Source organism: Charadrius vociferus, unplaced genomic scaffold (assembly GCF_000708025.1).
Source record: "Charadrius vociferus isolate BGI_N301 unplaced genomic scaffold, ASM70802v2 scaffold917, whole genome shotgun sequence".
Lineage (NCBI taxonomy): Eukaryota > Metazoa > Chordata > Aves > Charadriiformes > Charadriidae > Charadrius > Charadrius vociferus.
The window spans coordinates 501,653-519,950 of record NW_009649175.1 but is presented as its reverse complement, the minus strand read 5'-3'; the positions used below and the strand labels follow the sequence as shown (position 1 = coordinate 519,950).

Sequence of the window (18,298 nt, the reverse complement as noted above, 5' to 3'; positions counted from 1 at the left end):
TCACACTAAACAAGTCAGTGGTACATAGTGTTAACCCGATAGCTGATCGTGTTTATACCCTAGGTCCCCACATGAAAAATGAGCACCAGTCAACCAGACTGCAATGGTATTTTTCCTTCCTTTTTTTTTTCTTTTTTTTTTTTTCATAAAACTATTTCTTTCATAGACTTAAAACAATCAACTAGCCAAGTTATTAATTATGGTACATCTAAAAAAAAAAAATTAATACTAACCCTAATGTGACTGCTGCTTTACGAGTGCTCTGTGTATCGCCTTAGAGTGGCTTCTCAGTAGCAATTTACTACAACAGGTCCTAAAATAATAATAATAGAGAATTAAAAACCTGACAGCAAGTTTAATGCTTAAAAGTAACAAAAACAACCTGTTCTGAATGGTGATTTTTCTCAGCAGTTCAGTCCTGCTGCAGCACTCACAGCCTCACAAATGGCAGAAGGGGTTTAAATTCTCTCACCTTCTTTAAATTTTACTGTTTTTAAAAGGACAACTGCATTGTAACCTGCTAGGTACCACGGGGCATTTTACTTAACGTTATATTGAATAACAGGTCAATAATGGGTCTGTTTTTAAAACTTACTGTTTTTCTGGGGTAGGTTAGGGAAGGTGGGGAATAGAGAGAGAACAAAAGCATAGCTCCCTGTAGCTGTAGCTCCCCAGGTGCCTCGGTCACTAGGACTGTCTAATTCTCAGATCAGTGCTGGCAAATTTTGTTTATTCTAGATCATGATGAAACACCAGCAGCAGCCTCTAAAGCTCCATTTGGTGTTTTAGGTCATGTCTCCTATTCAAGGTCACCATCTTCTGTAATTTATCAGCTAAGAAGCATTTTCTCCTTCTCCCCAGTGAAGGTTTAAAGGTGGGGTAGGGCACGAGACAAAGAGGGAAGCTAAAATGAATAAAAAATTCTCCACTATAGAACCAAATTTCATTATTTCCTCTTTCATTCACAGCATCTTATCATCATAGCCAGACTGCTGCTTTGCTTTGTTAAGATCAAACTGATCTCATTTCCCCTCTGGCCCCATTGGTTGCTGGTCGACCTCTGGATCCACTAGGGATGATGCAAATGCTGACTGGACGATCTGAAACCCAAATGACTCCAGGAGAGACATGTTCTGTTGGGGTGAAAAGGGGGATCCTAGAGCAGGACCGAGGTCCCCCAGTGGGCCACCAAGGGCCCTGACGTGAACTTTCTGTATGTGTTTGTTCAGATAAGACTTTGATCTGAAAAAGCTGCCACATTCAGGGCAAGGGTACTTCTTCTCTCCTTCCGTCTCCATTTTGTTTTTGCTGACTGCCATGTCACACGAGAAGGACCCATTGGTGCTCTGTTTCTCAGGAGTCTTGAGGTCACTGGTGTCAGAGAGGTCTCCGTATGAATCAGAACTCTCAATCGGGTCCGAATGTGAACATTTCTGGCCTTCTACGGGAAAAAAAAAAAAAAAGAGAAACATTTTCAGAACCTTATCTCCCCCCCAAAATTATTGAACATGCATTCAAATAGATTATACCGATCACCACTTGATTTCATTAATGCCTGTCATGATGGAATGATACATACTTAACATTGCAATCCCTCATGTTCTAAAGCCCTTGACCATAGGGCCTCTTTACATCCATGATGGGTCTCTGGTTTATATAATACTTTTTTGAATCCCAAAGATGTCTCACAATGTTTATACCTCAGGCACTACCAAAGGATGGACCAAATGATGACTTTTTAACTGTACAAGTCACTCTCACACTTCTGAAATACTGTTGATACTTAAAGGGGGGGCACCTAGAAACCTAATAAAGTATAACAGGCTGCAGCAAGATGTGAAGAAACCTGGAAATACTCAGCAAAACAGCAGTGAGCTACCGCAATTTAAGAAGTGCAATTCCATTTAGTCTTGAGGAATTCATTTTTACGAGTTAAGTGCAACTTCATAATCTAAAATTGTTCCATCTTTAAATACTGTAGTGTGAAACAGGAGAGAGGTTAGAGACACTATTTTAAGTCATTTGGATACATATCCTGGCAAAGCCATTGGTATGCTTGGAGCATTCCCCATTCTCCTCTGGCAGTATGCCAAGAAAGTTTGTCCACACTTTTTGCTCAGCGCATATGAATGAGCGTGGGAAACCCAGACATACTCCCTAAACAAGTCTCTGAATACAAATAAGCTGTATCTACTATTAACTCTAAAAGACCAAAGCACCACTTGGCACAACCCAAAAGGCAGATTTGCTCTGGACTCGGCATTACAAACCAAACAGGATATGCATGAAATCAATACACCACTGAGCTGGAGTAAATCTCTTGTTAAGTTCCACCCAAAACCAAAGGGCTTCTGTAGTAACTCTATCACGACTTCAACAGAAAAAAAATTACACAACTATAGCTTTCCTCTGGCACAGACTTTGTTTAACCCAGCCTGCTGTGTTCTCTGGGGCAAGAAAGAAATGTAACTTTTTGGCACAACCATGGCTTTGAAGAATTTTCTGATGTTTCAGCTTCATCAGGAATACTGACAGCTCAAACCAAGAAGTAAAAAGGAAACTATTCTACATAGATTTACACATTCAGAAGTTAAATACTCTTTGGCTATTCTTTAAATAATAAAAAAATATAAATTTTCTTTTTTTCCCCCCAGAAATTAAATGTAGTTAAAAACCAAAAAGAGTAACAGTACTGTTATCACCCTCTACCTCTCCTCCCCAACAACAGCACTAAGTGTAAGTTTAACTACAGATAGTTCCATGGCTCCTCATCAGCCCAAGGATGGATATTGCCTTCACCGCTCAAGAATCTTTATGAACTGCGTTCTGCGGCTCCCCCTTCCTTCACCAAAAACCAGAAACATGGTTTGACTGACTCAAGATTCAAGTATAGTGGGACAAAGGAACCATCAAGGATCTGCACCCCTCAGGCAAAATTCAAATCCTGACTGCTCCTAGGAGGATGGTCAAGATGAACTAACATGGCTTTTTCAATTTCTAAAATCAAAGCAATTGTGAAAAATTCATGTACCCTTACGTATCCATCTCCTTCCCCCAGAGTTCTTAAATTGGGCACGAAGGACAGATATTACATACTATGTGATGGTATGTAATTTTTCTGCATCTCTCTAAGCTTCTCTCCATTATTTTCCCTGTCCTTCCTCCCTCCCCTTTCTCATACCCAGCCCAACACCCCACAACACAAAGTTCTGCACAGAGCAGCAAGGTGCAGAGCAGTGAATCTCTTGCCTTTGATGCCATAGGTCCTGACGCAGTGGAACGCTGCTCCCCCATTCGGGATGGACTCCTGGTGCCTGGAGACCTGGGGAAGGGGAACACCGTGGTGGGTTTTAACATGGACCTTTAAGTAGGAGGCAGAGGAGAAACCTAAACAAGATAAAAGGAGATGAGATCCTGCCACCAGCAAAGACACGCATCTGCCTTCCCTATTCTTTTAATCTTTGTTCCTGCTCTTGCTCCCTATTACAAAGTTGCCATTATACTAGCTTGATTTCTGGTTACCTACAACATGCTTCTGTAGGATTTCTAGACATAATCAGGCAATGAATGCAAAGCATACCTTTCATTAGACTTCATTTGCTTTTTGGAAGTCATGATGAAAGAACAGCCTCCTTGAGAAACAAATCCTACGTAAGCAAACCTAGCAGATGACATAAAACTTTCTGGAAAAAAAGGCAGAAGAGACATGATACAAAGAAGGCACCCATGTCTCTTCACCATTTTTGTGCTGTTTTATTTTTTTTAATTAAAAATGCCTTCATCATCTGACAATGCTTTGGAAGATAGCTCAAATTAGTTTATTTTATGCTGTTAATATTTGAAGGAATGCCATTGAGTAACACCCCTCTTTTGTATTTAGTGTGCTTTCCCCTTAGGTTTCTAATATTTATAGAGACCCCTAGAAGGCAGAAAGTTAAAACTACTGAGTTTTTCAGGTATAAAATTTTGTTCTATAGTAATTTTTGAAAAACATTTCCTCCATTCAGCTCATGCCGAGTTTCAAAAAACATACTAAAACTCATATTTTGTCTGCAATGAACAAAAAATTACATTTCAGTATTTCTATTAGCTCTGTTCTCTAAGCCCAAACCACTGAAATGAAAAACATGTATTTCAAACAACTGATTTCTGAACAAAACAGGTTTTTTCATTTGTGCATGTGTTTTTTTAAATTGTTTTTGAGGTCTCACAAATATGGCCTTTTCCTTTAACAAAATAAATTATCTTGCATTATTTCGGAACATTTTTAAATTCAACTTTAGTAAGATTTGTAATTAGCACTAGTATATTTGGACCATATACGAAGCACAAGGAGGACAGAGTTTTAAAGACTTCCTACACAGATAAGCCTATCAACAATCAACTTAATTTTCTATTATATTTTGAACAGATTATTATGGCACTTTCATGTTAGAAACATTTTCCTTTAACAACTGAGAACACAGCACAGGTTTCACCAGCACAGACACAAAATTCCAGGTTCCCTTTCTGGTTACAGAAAACCCAAGACCTAGATTTTTTTTAAACCAATACAGCATTTACAGCACAAGCACTGGCAACAGAACTTTCACACCAATGCTTCACTTTAAATATGAACAGATACACTACTGTAAAGCCACTTTTATAGTGATAGAACTGCATTTACATGTGATGACATATAATAATATATTAGGAAGGATGCCAAACCAATACTGGCACGCCTCTCAGACAGCAGCTGTTAGTTTCAGGTGCTGAATTTAATAATGAATGTGGCTTCACACTAGAATTCTCTGTGCCTACCCAGCAGAATATCCCTCTGCCCAGACTTTTCTTAGAAGCCAGGATCAAAGAGTATTCAGGGGTTGTTAAGAATTATATATACAGGACCTGCAGAGCAAGACAGAACTCCACAGCAATCTGCTGAAGGGGAAAAAGGGCAGGCTACTGAGAATGAACAAGAGATAGTTACTGGAGATCCCTGAGTTGAAGATAAAAGTACAGAAAAGTAGATACACCACAACTGAAGAAACCAAGAACATCTGATTCTCAAAATACAATGGAGCAGAATTACCTAGGCCACGTCATCCAGGGAATTAATGTAAGGATACTACCTTCTGAAATAATGCAAGACCTACCCTCAGACACAAAATGCTGTACTCCTCACTGGGCCACAAGAGAATATACTTTTCCAAATACCAAAAATTCACTGTAAACATGGAAAGAGCCAGCGTTTGAATGGTAGAGAAAAGGACACAATGTACAGATATAGTGGTGATACTTCTAACTACAAGGTACTTCCCTTATTACATACACGTGTCTAATAATCACATGCGTGCTGAGATGAGCCTCTTTATGTAGCAATGCATTAAAATCTCACTGACAACCATTAAACCAGGACTACATAGAGGTATTGAGTGTTTTTCTATACTACAGTTAACACAGGAAAATCTGAAGTTGTAACCTCTGCTATACAATATTGTTTCTGAACTCTGCAAATTCTATCTGTACAGTACGTTGTTTTATATAATGAAAACTGCCTGCAAAGTGTGTTAGCTCCCCTTTATGCACTTGGCAGATGAACATGCGAGTCATCAACTTCCATCAAAGCAGTAAGAATGCCAACTGATTCATAGGAAACTGTTTGAAGTGAGATTTTTTGTTGTTGTTGTTTTTACCCTAATTCTTTTCTGAAGCACTTAGCAGTGGCCCTTTTTTTTTTTCCACCAGACCTTAATTACAAATGCCTAGGAAGATGGGGGATTCATAGACAATAATCCTTTACTTTCAAAAATCTCTTTAAAAACAGAATCAGCCTAATGCAGAGGATAAAGTGGCAGTATTTTTCAAAGAAGGAATGGATTTATTGCTTTACCCATACACATCTCAGCTTTGCAGAGCAGATTATTTCTCCATACTAGAGGAACCAACATTAAAAACATGCATAGAGAGGAAATGATCTGTTTTACATAAATGGGACCTATCCCTTGATGTCTTAGATAACATCTATAAGGAGATAGACTATAGAAATAATTGCAGGATGCTCCTTTTAAAAAAAATCTGATTGGAATTTAGCTGGGACATCCAAAGAATGTGTCTTGCTTTAATCAGTTCTGCATCCACCATGAAATATACAAGAATTCATCTTATTGGGAAAAAAAAAACAATTCTGTCTAACTTGTGATTGGAATATCTACTCTTCTAACTCACTTGATTTTTAAGAAACAAACAATGCATGTGTCTGAAATACAACATGAATCTTCTAAATTGCACCTGATATTACAAAGTACCAGTTCTAGATTTGCCACAGTCATTAATTTCTTAAGTTCTTTGAAAAAGCCCACACAAGCAAATAAAGTTCCAAAGGATGGTAATAGAAGATTATGTAACAACAAAGCAGGAGCAGGTCTTTTTTACTTAAACTCATTAAAGATAATTTGTCTTAAAAAGTGAGGATTGAGGATTACTTTTCATAAGCACATTTTAGATGAATTCTTAAAAAAAAAACCCAACCAGAAAATCCCAGAAAAAAAAACCAAACACCATTGCACAGCTTCCCTGTTTTACTCAGATTTAATTGCTTCCATTATTATTCTAAGCATAAAGACCCTAAGTGAGAAAATAACCTGAAAAAAAAACCATCAAATCACATATAGTAATTTTTGGCCATTATATTGCCATTTTGTAAAACAAGTAAATAAAACCAGCAAATGAGTATATGCATGACATGGCAAACCAGTGGCTACTGTTTTCAGTCAGGTACCGAGTTCCCCATCTCTTAAATCCATTAAAAATTTACATGAGAACACGAGATACCTGATTAAGTTCCACAGAAAAGCCATCAGTCTGATGGGATAAATTGAGGGATTCTAAGCTCTGTCTTTAACACTCGAGTATCTTCAGCTGTGTAAGAAACACCTTTTCATCCACTTTTTTTTTTCTTTTGGTGGGCCAACATCCAAAATTTTCTCTACAAGCAGCTTGAGCATTCTTGCTTGACAATATATCCAGAGCTTGACAATTAGTATACCCAGACCTAGCTAAGTTCCAATTCAAAAATACACCAGCACATTAGCTGAGGGAAAAATAAAACAAAATCCCATTGCACAAGCACCATAGCCACAGCACAATCGCAGCTGGGGGGGTGGTGCATAGCTTCTGACCGCACAAATGCCTATCAAATAGATGTTTCTAATCCAGGAATTTTCCACTACACTTCATCTTGCCAGGCTCTACAATTTCCAAGACATCTATTTAAAACAATGAACACTATAATTTGAATCTAGAACACTTTGGATTAAAAATTCTGCTGTCATGGATCATAAATTAATAATCAAAATTCACAGCATATAACAATGAGTATCAGTTGTTTGATAAATCCAGTCTGTAACCTCCCTTTCCTATTAATTTAATACTGGGTAGATATTTAACAATAATTCAGCAGATTAATTACATTTTCTAAGTGCTGATGCAAAACTGAAATTCACAGCAGACTAAATTCTGACAACATACATGAAATACACAAACTGTAAGACAAAAGTAGTTGCTTAAAGTTTGCTGTACAGAAGGTTCCCTATGCTTCTACAGAGAAGTGTATATTTTATTTAAGTTTCCACTGTACATTTAAACCTGTAAAATGTGAATAAACCATTTAGTCATTTCATTGTTTGAATACCAGATCTGTCTTTGTCATGCTGGCTGAGTTTCGAAAGAGCTGCAGTGACATCCAGCGGCAGTGAGGTTGAAACTCAAGCTTACAGATCTTGAAAACAAGACAATTCCTCCCAACCCATATGAGTTTCTGTTTGGCACCATGTTCAACTGAAGAAAAGCAGGATAGCACTTGGATCTTGGATAATGTCTTCCATGTTGTTACCACAAAAAGAATCAGGATAAGCTTAAGCAGTTTTTCAGAAATTAGGCCATCAGCTGAAAAAGAGGCCAAGCATCTTTTCATACCATCTACCTGGAACTTCAGAATCTTAAGATTTCCAGCCTTTTCCACTCAGACTGTTAACATCACTTTCAGGACCTAACAGACGGTTCAACTACTTGAAATATCTCCTTTGCAATTTAATGTCTTTCATTACTCATCAACTCCTAATCATCCAAAAGCTCCCTGTACAGTGCTCACATTAAATACAGAGCAGCTTTATTCTCTCAAAAAATGTCACCTCTCTTAAATTAGAAAAGGGAACACGCATCATAAAAAAAACCCCAACTCATCAGAAAAAAACAAGATCCCAAAACACAGCAGCAACCTCTTCCTACACTTACTAGGTATGTATGCCTGTGTGAGCCAAAATATATTTTGAAGTTGTGTATTAATCATTCAAAAAAAGACACCCATAAGTCAAATTATTTTTCCAGCTTGCCTGACATCCCACAAAGCCAAATTTATAACTCTCTTCAATTTAAGAGTACCACAAACAGACGAAAAAGTTTCAAAAGCTCCTAGTTATATAGTTTATTTTTAGGCAGCCCTGAAAGGAGCAGGGAGTTGGACTTGATGATCTTTATGAGTCCCTTCCAACGAGATATTCTATGAAAAGCTGTGTTTGTAGAAATAAAGGTAAAATACTCTTTACAAAATTTGTTTTAGAAATTTATGTTAATACAAAGCAATTTCTTGGGATAAGAGGGAGAAGCAGCTTGACTCTACTGCTGCACCAGGAGGTTATTTAAGACTGCTAACACAATATAGATTTTTTTTATGTGCAGTGTATAATTTTCAACTTGGTGTGTATTTCAAAGATTCTTCTTCCAAACTGAATGCAAGGACTCAAGTCTAACCAGGTATAGAAAAAAAGGTGTATGGTGAATAGCAGCAAGGCAACGTAACATGGTTATTTTATAGGGATCTGGCTATTTAGGAAATATAATTCTTAAAACTGTCTAGAAACAATCTGCTTCAGATTTAAACTGAGTTTCTTCAGGAGCCATGTAAAAGGCCAGACCTATAGCTTGATCAGTTCTAAGGTTAAGTATTCAATAAGAAAAACAATAAGAACATGTACACATATATGATATACGCCCCTCCTGTTGCAGACAGAGTCACGCAGCTTTACAGCTTCCCTCAAGTGTTGTCCCATCCCACTGAAATAAAAAAATAGTTTCTTCATTACCTCGGTTACAGATAGTGCAGAAATTGCTTGGTCCTTCACTATGTTTCTTCAAATGATCTGCCATATATGCTGCTCGCAAGTACTTCCCGCACACCTGGCATGGAACTTTGTCTTCATGACACGCTAGGTGTGAGCGCAGCCGGTCACGAGTGGCAAAGGAAGCATTACAAGTCTGCAGGTATAATAAGAACCATGTGATTCATCAACTCTGCTAAAAGCACTGATATTGTCAAATATATTTAGTATTCTTTACAGTAAATACCTTAGACTCTGTGCAAACACACAGATGACATGATACATAAACCATTTTCTCACAAATAAAAAATTCTGACCACCAACATACTGCATGAGATAGATGTTACTACTCAAAAGAATTAAGAAAGCAGGAAAACAGCTCTAACATACTACAGACAGTAAAACTTAAATCAAGATAGAGTTGTAAGGCCTAGCTCCTCTCTGAGGATGAAGATACTAAAACTTTAAAAAATATTTAATTAAAAGAAATAGCATAAACCATTCCATTTACAGTAAATTCTGCCATTTCACTGTCATTACAATCACTTTAGACCACTCAAAATGTCCTCTCTGTTATCTTCCTAAATTTTACTCTTTGATCTGATCAATCTAACTTCAGTACACAGAATCCCTTTGGAGTATGAAGACGTACAAACAAAGCATCAGAGAATTGGCTGGGATGAGAATATGACAAAAGACAATAAAAGAGCCAGCCTGGTATTCACAGTGGCAGTGCAGACAAACTGTAGAAGTGAAGCCTCAGAACTGAGCAGGTATCAAAATAACTGCATGACACTGTAATCCGTTTATAACTTACCCCTGATCAAGGTATCATATTGCACTTACTATCGTGAAACAAGCTTGATTTGGCATAAGGTAATATTGATTCTACTTGCCCACTTCCCAGACATAATCCATATGATAAGATGAGCGAAGGCTCCCTCCCATTTATATTATCACAGCAATTGGCAGGCATGCATGTATATAGCCTACTACAACAGCCTGCCAGTTCTGAAAGGCTTGCTCTATCTCTAACGTGTGAAGGAAAATAAATCACCAGCAATACACTGTACAAGTTATTAAAGATATAGTCTGAAACCATCGCTCACAAGTGGAAGAGGAAAAACAAATGCAAACATACGTTAGAATGACCAGACCAAGCGGGCAACAGTGACATTCAAGAGTGTACAGTGTTTCGTTTATACCTTTATATAAAATAACACAGTTTTAAGATGTATAGCCAGAGCCCTCTGAGAGATAATATGAGACTATTAAGTGACTTGGGAACTGGATACATTCTGTCTTTTCAAGTGTCAGCATGTAAATTAAATAACCGTTTCAACAGAGATAGACTCGTTAAAGTAACAATCCTAGTAAAACTTCAAAATTATAACTTCAAATAAGTGAAATTGATAATACAGAAGAGGATAACCCATATAATTCTGTACGATTTAGTTAATCAAGAGCTTAATCCAAAAAACATTGAAGCCAGCTGAAAAGTACCTATCAATTTCAACAGGCTTTACACTCATTCAATCCTATGAAATGCTTAAGTACGGTAAACTCCCATAGAGCTGAGGCTACTCTGCAGCAAGCACAAGACTTAGCACCTCAGAGGATCAGGCTTTAATGAATTTAAAAAGAAAACAGTAAAATTATCTGGATTTCTGCGATACACACAGTTAAACTATGCTCACCAGACAAAGATTCATAAATTACAAGTAGTGAAGATTAAGAGGCAAATCCTTGAACATGAAAGATTTCTCTTAATTTGAAATCTCAGTACACAGCGCTGAGCAAAACAGGTGCAGCTTTCACTTACTAAAATGTTCTTAGAGGTATATGCTCATTTAAGGTAGGATTCCAGCACTGATGCTAATCAATCTGTTGGTTATCAACTAAAGATATATAACTAGACGATCAAAGATGACAGCCAAGCTATTCGTCATCAATAAGTCTAAAAATACTGAGCCACAGTAAGCATCCACACAAAAGCATTGGGAGTGCATTAGTTGATGAAGCAGACCAGAGACAAACCACATAAATACAGGGATGCCAGAAGTAAAATCGTATCTGTCCCATATTGAATTTAGCAAGTTAAAAGCTTAGGGAAAGGCAATATAATAATTTCTGTGTTTGATTTCTCACTCTTGCTGCTGAGTTGTGCAAAGTTTGCCTTTGGAAAAGCTATATAGTAAATATATCTGCAAAGAAGCTTAAAAAAAAAATTAAAATTAAGTCCAGTGGAGAAAGCAAGAACCAGTTTAGCTGAATCATAACAATGGGAGACAGGACTAGGTTTAAAGAAAACCCCAAAGTTAATATTCAAATAGTTAATATTTATAAAAGGTATAGAGAAAAAAAAAGTTTTATTTTACAAAAGATGTGAAGTGCTATACGAGTGCTAAGTATTTATCATTAATTGTTAATCATAGAAGAAAACTCTCCAGTGCTTTCCTATCAAACATTGCACAGGTATATAAATAGACCAAAAAGAATATATATAAAGTTTAAAAAACATTGTTTAAGAAATACCTCTTGAAGTTTCAACTTTTCTATGGATGTGGATGTCTCTGAGCTTATTCCATGGTGGCTGCCATTTTCCTGCTAATAGGCAGGAAGTAAGAGAAATTAGGACAGGAAGAAACTCATTCTGCATTGAAATCAATGGGAAAAGCACTGGACTTGGGATGCCAATTTTAGGTTTACTTAAACAAATAGATCTTTTTCTTTGTCAAAAGTTGTGCTTTAATTTAATCTGCATTTTTCTCTTTTTTATTTAAATTGCCAGAACAACCTGTCTCTTGCCTCTGAGAAGGAGCAGACTTCTGTTTTCTCCCCGTATTCTTTCGTGTCCACAGATTTTTCACATCACCATTTTCTCCCAAAATGCAGCCTAACTTTCATACCATTCATACTCAAAAGCCAAAAACCCAGCTTCATCCCTTCCCATGACAAGTTAGCAAACTGAGCTAACCCATTATGGCCAGAAAACTAACTTACCCCATCTCCTACATCCAGAACTCAACTGCCAGATAAAAAAAGAAAAAGAAAAAAAAAAAAATCACCAGTACAACAATCCAGGTGAAAAGATCCAGAGTGCCACTTGGTGCCTGGACCCCAAAGCAACTTCTTGGATCCGATTTCTCAGATGCCTTAGCTCTGTGGAGGCCTTCCCTATTCTGAGTCTATTTTAATAGTAATGAAAAAGTTGGAATCAGGTCTTTGTCTGGCACCAGGTGCTACAGGTGCTGGAACTTCGGATAGTTTTTCAAAGATCCGTGAAGTACAACTATTATTTTAGGGGGATGAGTACAGGATTACATCTAAGCACTGAAAACTATAGCTGTTGCAGTGATGCTTACAATTGTCCTGCTTCTCATAGTTTCATTTTATTTATTCTGAAGTTGGGTTGACACCTTCACGCTTTTGTTTTGGCAGTCCAAAATTGTACCATGATGCCACATCAACAAAACGTTAGATATCCACTGGTTTGCCAAGATACATGAGGGCTCAGGTAAACAGCCAGTGGATTTTGTTTAAATCATAACAGAGCACCACTTCCAAGAATGACATTATGATAGAGGACTCCGGAAAGCTTTTCTGTTTACTGACAGAGTACTTCTCTTTTGCAGTAAACAAAGTGTGACAATAACAGGAATTTTCAACAGGAACTCAACAGATTCAAAAAGGATGCTCAATGCTGTTCAGGCTACTCTCATGGGAGCTAATTTGCCAAACAAAATCAATGGGAAAAGAGAATGGAAAATAGGGAAACAACATGCCAATATTAAGCTATTTTCCTTCTTAGTGGCCAGATTCTGTGTTCAGATACATGTCATGGACCAGAAGCGTTACTGGTTATGAGATAATCACAAAGAGAACTTCATCAATGCTTTCAGCTTTCAGAATTGAAACAAATTTTCAGTGTGACAACATCCTTTCCGTGGTTTGTACCATGTATATCAGATCTGTGCATATTTAGAAAGGCTTTCTAAATCTGGCAGGATATTATAAAGTATTTTTTGCAAAGATACACAACAGCCCTTTAACAAATTTTCTACATCCTAAGATTCATGAAAATAAACTTTGCAGGGTTAAGCAGTCAATAATCAAGACAAACCAAGCCTGAATGACAACCTCAACTCTGTCCTGATTCTTGTAACCTATAGCCTCTACTTTTTAACTGAAATAAACAGTGCATACAGTATGAAGGCACTTCAAACAACACACAATGAGAAAGACTGTTCTTAGAAATTGCTATCACAAAATACACATGTGCAAGGAGACGGAGTTGAGCTTGGCTGTACAATCTTAGCTTCCATATTTCTTGACTTTTTTGCTCTTAGTGTATCCTCTGATTCACGCTTACAGAGTCTGTATTCAACATTCTTAAATTGATCAGAAAACTATAAAAAATATTAGGTATCAGCTGGCAAAGGAAAATTCATGTCTCTCAAAATTATTCATAAACTGTGTTCCTTCAGTAAGCTTGATATCAACTGGCAAAAGCCCAATGAGTTTCTGTTTAGGTTGGGACCTAAACATTCATTTTTCTACTTGCACACAAATACACACTTACGGAAAATATCTGCAGTTGTCTTCAGTTCATCCATCCAGATTCCTTTCTATCCCCAAATTGTGAAGTCTTTTTACAAATGGAATTTTCCAATTTATATAAATCTATAACCCCTAAATCATCTTAAGAAGTTTAAGCCAATCTAAGGCTTTAAATAAGACATGCAGTTAAATCAATGTGAAGGCTCTGTGGCGAGATTTTCAAAGGCGCTGGGCTTCCACAGATCATATGGAGGTCAACAGAAACCTTTAGATGGCTCTGTATGTCTGAAAAACTGTTCACTGCATTATTGAAGTTTCAAAACATTTCAAAACTCTCACAGTTTGGAGGAAACATAGAAGAGGTGTGTCAAGAGATTGGGGAAAAAAACACAGATCAGGAGGCAGCAGTCATGTAGGACTGACCAGGTTCATGAAATGTGGTTAAAATTTTAGAAGAAAAAAATCCTCTAACCTTCACTGTCTTCAAAGAAAATGAAAATTAATCTTGCTCCAACTTTCTTTAAATAAATAATTAAATATTTTTTTTTTCAGAAACCGAGCATGGAGACTGTTGGCCCAACAGATGTTTTAGAAGTTTGCCCAACAACTATGTGAAGGCAGTCGCTGATAGTGGAAGCTGATTCTCAACTTGGTCTTAATTAATACTTCTAGGCACTTTTTAAATCTCTCCACAAATGAATTACAAAATATCTTTCTTGATTTGATCTTTCAAACCCTAATGAATAATTTATTAACTGTAAAAAAATATATACAACATTATGACGTTGTATTGCAATGGATACTGTATGCTGTTATCTACATTCTCCCTGGGATAAAAAAAAATCTTCCAATTTTGCTCAGTGCAATGTTCTGAAGGCTATGTAATAAAAAAAAAAAAAAAAGAGTATCTTGGCAAGTTGTGATAATTTACCAATTTTATTTGAAATTATTCTAAAAAAAAATGAAGTCAGCATTGGAACCTCCTGTTGGCAACATCTGAAAGTAAAAAAGAAAAAACCCAAAACAGTAGTGGTAGTGGAGGGAACCAGCTGTGACATTGACTCTAAGGCCAGGGACAAGGTGGCTGGGTAAGAGATCCAGGGTGAGACTGGGATAGAGCAGTAGGGAAGAACATCTGATAGTAGGGGAGGGAGGCAGGAGGACCAAAGCTGTAGATGACACAAGGGGCTGGGGGACAGGAGGCATGTAAAGCAGCTATCACTATTGAACGCTGTTATTTACAAACATTTATCCCAAATACATGGTATTTTTGCTGATACTTCACAATTGTCTGCACATATAAATGCAATGCCAAAGACTGCCCATACATCAGTCTAAACCCCTCCAGCTCCTACCTGACACTTGTGAGGTCTCTCTGAGGTATGCACCTGTTTGATGTGTCCATTCAAGTGGTCTGGCCTTAAAAGAAAATACACATAAGCACACTTAAGACAAATACTAAAAATAAACTTACAATTTTAATTTAAAAAAAAAAAAAAAAAAAAGATCCCAGTGGTGGATCTATTACAAATGTAGCGATATTTAACTTTCCAAGAACCAGATCATCAACAACTGGGACTCTACTTTGATAAGTACCCTCTCCAACTTGCTAAAAAGGCAGCATTTTCTCAGGAAGAAATTATGACTGAATGATCAGAGAAAACAGGAAATACAAGATACAATTTTCAAGCCTGCATGTCCCCTTACAAAATCCTATTTAGACCTTGACAATCAGGGCACTTTGATTTACAGTTGCTGAATATTTGAAAATCAGACCCTTTTGGTTCATGTCCCAAACATGGATGCAAGAAGCCAACTTTAAGCATCTCTGTGCAAAAAGACTGACTCTGAACTCTGTTGCTGTGACACATTTTCCACCAGCAAGATGAAAAAACACTGTCCTAACTCACAACTTTGTGGGAAGACTGCATTAATACAAATAAAGTGCTGTGAAAGTCCCAACTAGAAGGTGCAATGGAAGAGCAAATTATTACTGAAAAAAAGTTAGACCATTCTTCACAATCAGTAAAGCCTACTTTGAAGAAGAGAAGACTGAATAGCTGCAGATTTTCCTGGTGGGAGTTTCTCCCAGTGGGAAGAAAGCTTTTCATTGTATGAGGCCAAAACTGCTTGGAAACAAGTTCTCCACCCTCTCCTCCCCCAACTTTCCAGCTGCGCCAATGAGAGGGCGCGGGATGGAATTCACGCACTACAGACAGAAAATAGACTGAACTTTGCAGTCAGGCTGTTAAACCTGATGCTCCAGCAAGCGGGCTGGAGCGGTGTAACCGGACAGACTGGTTGGGGGTCCTTCTGGGTACCTCAAGCCTAGCAACTTCACGTGCAGGGCTACTGAATGAAGGAAAGGATACTAAAATTAGACATGGTGCTTCCAACTTCCTTTGGCTGCTCCTATGACTGAATACTGAATCTTAAAGAGTCTCCACTTTTCATTCATACTTTGATTTTACAAAGATGTGTAGACATTTTTGTTGTTTACTTTTATAACAGCATTCCTGACAGTTCACATTAACTTACTGGGAAAAATGAGAACTCAACATGTATCTTTCACTTTCCCTTGTTGACAAAAGTCTTTCATACAGCAACAGCAGAAATCTTTAAGTGTGAATGATCCCAGGTAGCACTATAACAAGAAAAATACTTTCACTTCTAGCCACAGATGAAATTTTCATTTTATGACTTTCCATCACTAAACCTGCGGTCCTTACGAAGATGCACCCCTAATTACTGCTGATTTAAAAAGAAAAAACTCTACTTTTTCTTGATTTATTTCAGTAACAAAAGGTCTCTCTGGCAAAAAGCAAGCTAGCAGGGGCATAACTCCTACCTTTATACAGCCTAGTAGCCTTTTGATTTCTTTTTGTATCTCGATTCCTTCCCTCCTCCTGTTAGACCAAATCAACTGCTGCAGAAAACCGACTGCTGCTACAAAAGTAACTCCGAGTGCACGCATCCCCCTCCCCCCACTACTTCGAGTCTCAAAGGAGTATCAAACTTCCAAAGAAGTTTGAAATTCATTAGCTCAGACTGTAAGATACCACTAACACGACTACGTGTATCAAACTACTTATTAAATTAACTCCCACAAACAGCGACAACAGAAAATCAGCAACATTAAATGCACAGATCTTACGTATGTTGCAGGGCAGAAACAGGATCCCCTTCAGAAGGATGTAAACCCAAAGGACACAAAGATCATGTATTAAAAGATACTTGATGCTGCAGCCTTTGAAATCTCACCTCTTCCTTCACATTTGGGTGATAAAAAACATTACGAACTAAGAGAAATGAAGGGAAGTTAAGAAAAAGAAAATTTAAAATGGATACCAGAAAAATAATAATCTTGAGATGTATTAATATTTTGCACTTCAACAGCACCTTCAAACTACCTACAAATCAGCAGCCTCAAGACACTTATGTGAGGTAGGTAATTATTTCAATACCCATTTCACAGAAGAGTCATCTGAGGGAGAGACTAACTGATTTGCCCAAGGTCACGCATACACTAAGTCTGGGACAAAGCTGGGAATGTTACCCAGAAACCAGCTGACTCCCAGTTTTACTTTTCTTAATTACTTTTAAACCCTTTCAAGAGACTGCAGAATAGCGTCCCAGTGGAAATGATGGAAGTCTCACTTCTCGAGACATTTTAAAATGCAACAGCCAAACTATCCTAAGTACAAATTGTTCTTGTTTGCCAAAGGATAGGAAGGACAACTTCCTAGGTGTCCGTTTGTGTCTATGGTCCTTACCTGGAAAAGCCTTTTCCACAGCTCTGACAGATGTAGGGCTTTCCCACAGAGCCATCGTGAGATCGAACATGATAGGACATCCTGTCTTTCCGCTTGAAGCGTAAGCCACACACTGGACAAGAGTAAGGCTTCTCGCCAGAGTGTGACAGCTTGTGCCGATTCAGGTGGTACACGTCCCGAAAAATCTTGCCACAGATCTCACAGGCCACCTGTTTCCTCGTCCTGCTTCTTTTTCGGGGTGCATCAGGGTCATCCTGACCAGGGACACCATTTTCACCCAGTCTTGGGGGTGGGATGTCTATGTAGCCCAGCTGTAAGCTCGTCACCCCATGTTGAGCCTCATGCTGACGAAGACGATTAGCATCCGTGAATACCTTCCCACAGAGGCCGCAAGGCAGGATACCAGCCTCTCGCAGGCCCCCTGGAGTACCAAACATCATGGAGTCCAAGAGATTAGCTTTACGGGGACGCCCTCTGCCCCTCTTGGTGCTTAAAGTCGGGGCACTAGCAGCAACGTTCTGGAAGGGTGAGGCCAGCAGCGGTGGGGACAGAGGTCCTGCCACCATGGGCAGGCGGTCCACACCCTGCAGAACAGGTAACGAGGACTGTGCGGCAGTGAGCGCGGCCCGCGTGGCCTCGTCTTCAGGCATACCAGCGATGCCGTTGCCATTGGGTGCCAAAGTGGCACCATTGGTCATGTCAAGAGGGAAGCCGAGGTCCGCAGCCCCCGGGCGGAAGAGCATAATGTCGGGGCGTGCAGGGGGCACGAGGATCTGCACATTGGACTGCTTGATGACCTCCTGGCAGATGTCAATCACAGAGCGCATC

General features: G+C 38.4%; 1 protein-coding gene across 1 annotated transcript; it reads right to left on the bottom strand.

The window, feature by feature from the left end:
• Positions 1–352: 352 nt before the first annotated feature.
• PATZ1 (POZ (BTB) and AT hook containing zinc finger 1) lies at positions 353–18,297 on the bottom strand. The gene is made up of 6 exons (XM_009888579.1): positions 17,471–18,297; positions 15,053–15,116; positions 11,673–11,741; positions 9,123–9,294; positions 3,250–3,387; positions 353–1,438 (listed from the first exon to the last, which is right to left on the bottom strand). Exons 1-6 carry the CDS (start codon positions 18,295–18,297, stop codon positions 1,023–1,025), a joined length of 1,686 nt encoding a protein of 561 aa, XP_009886881.1. The 3' UTR covers positions 353–1,022.
• Between the last annotated feature and the right edge of the window lies 1 nt (position 18,298).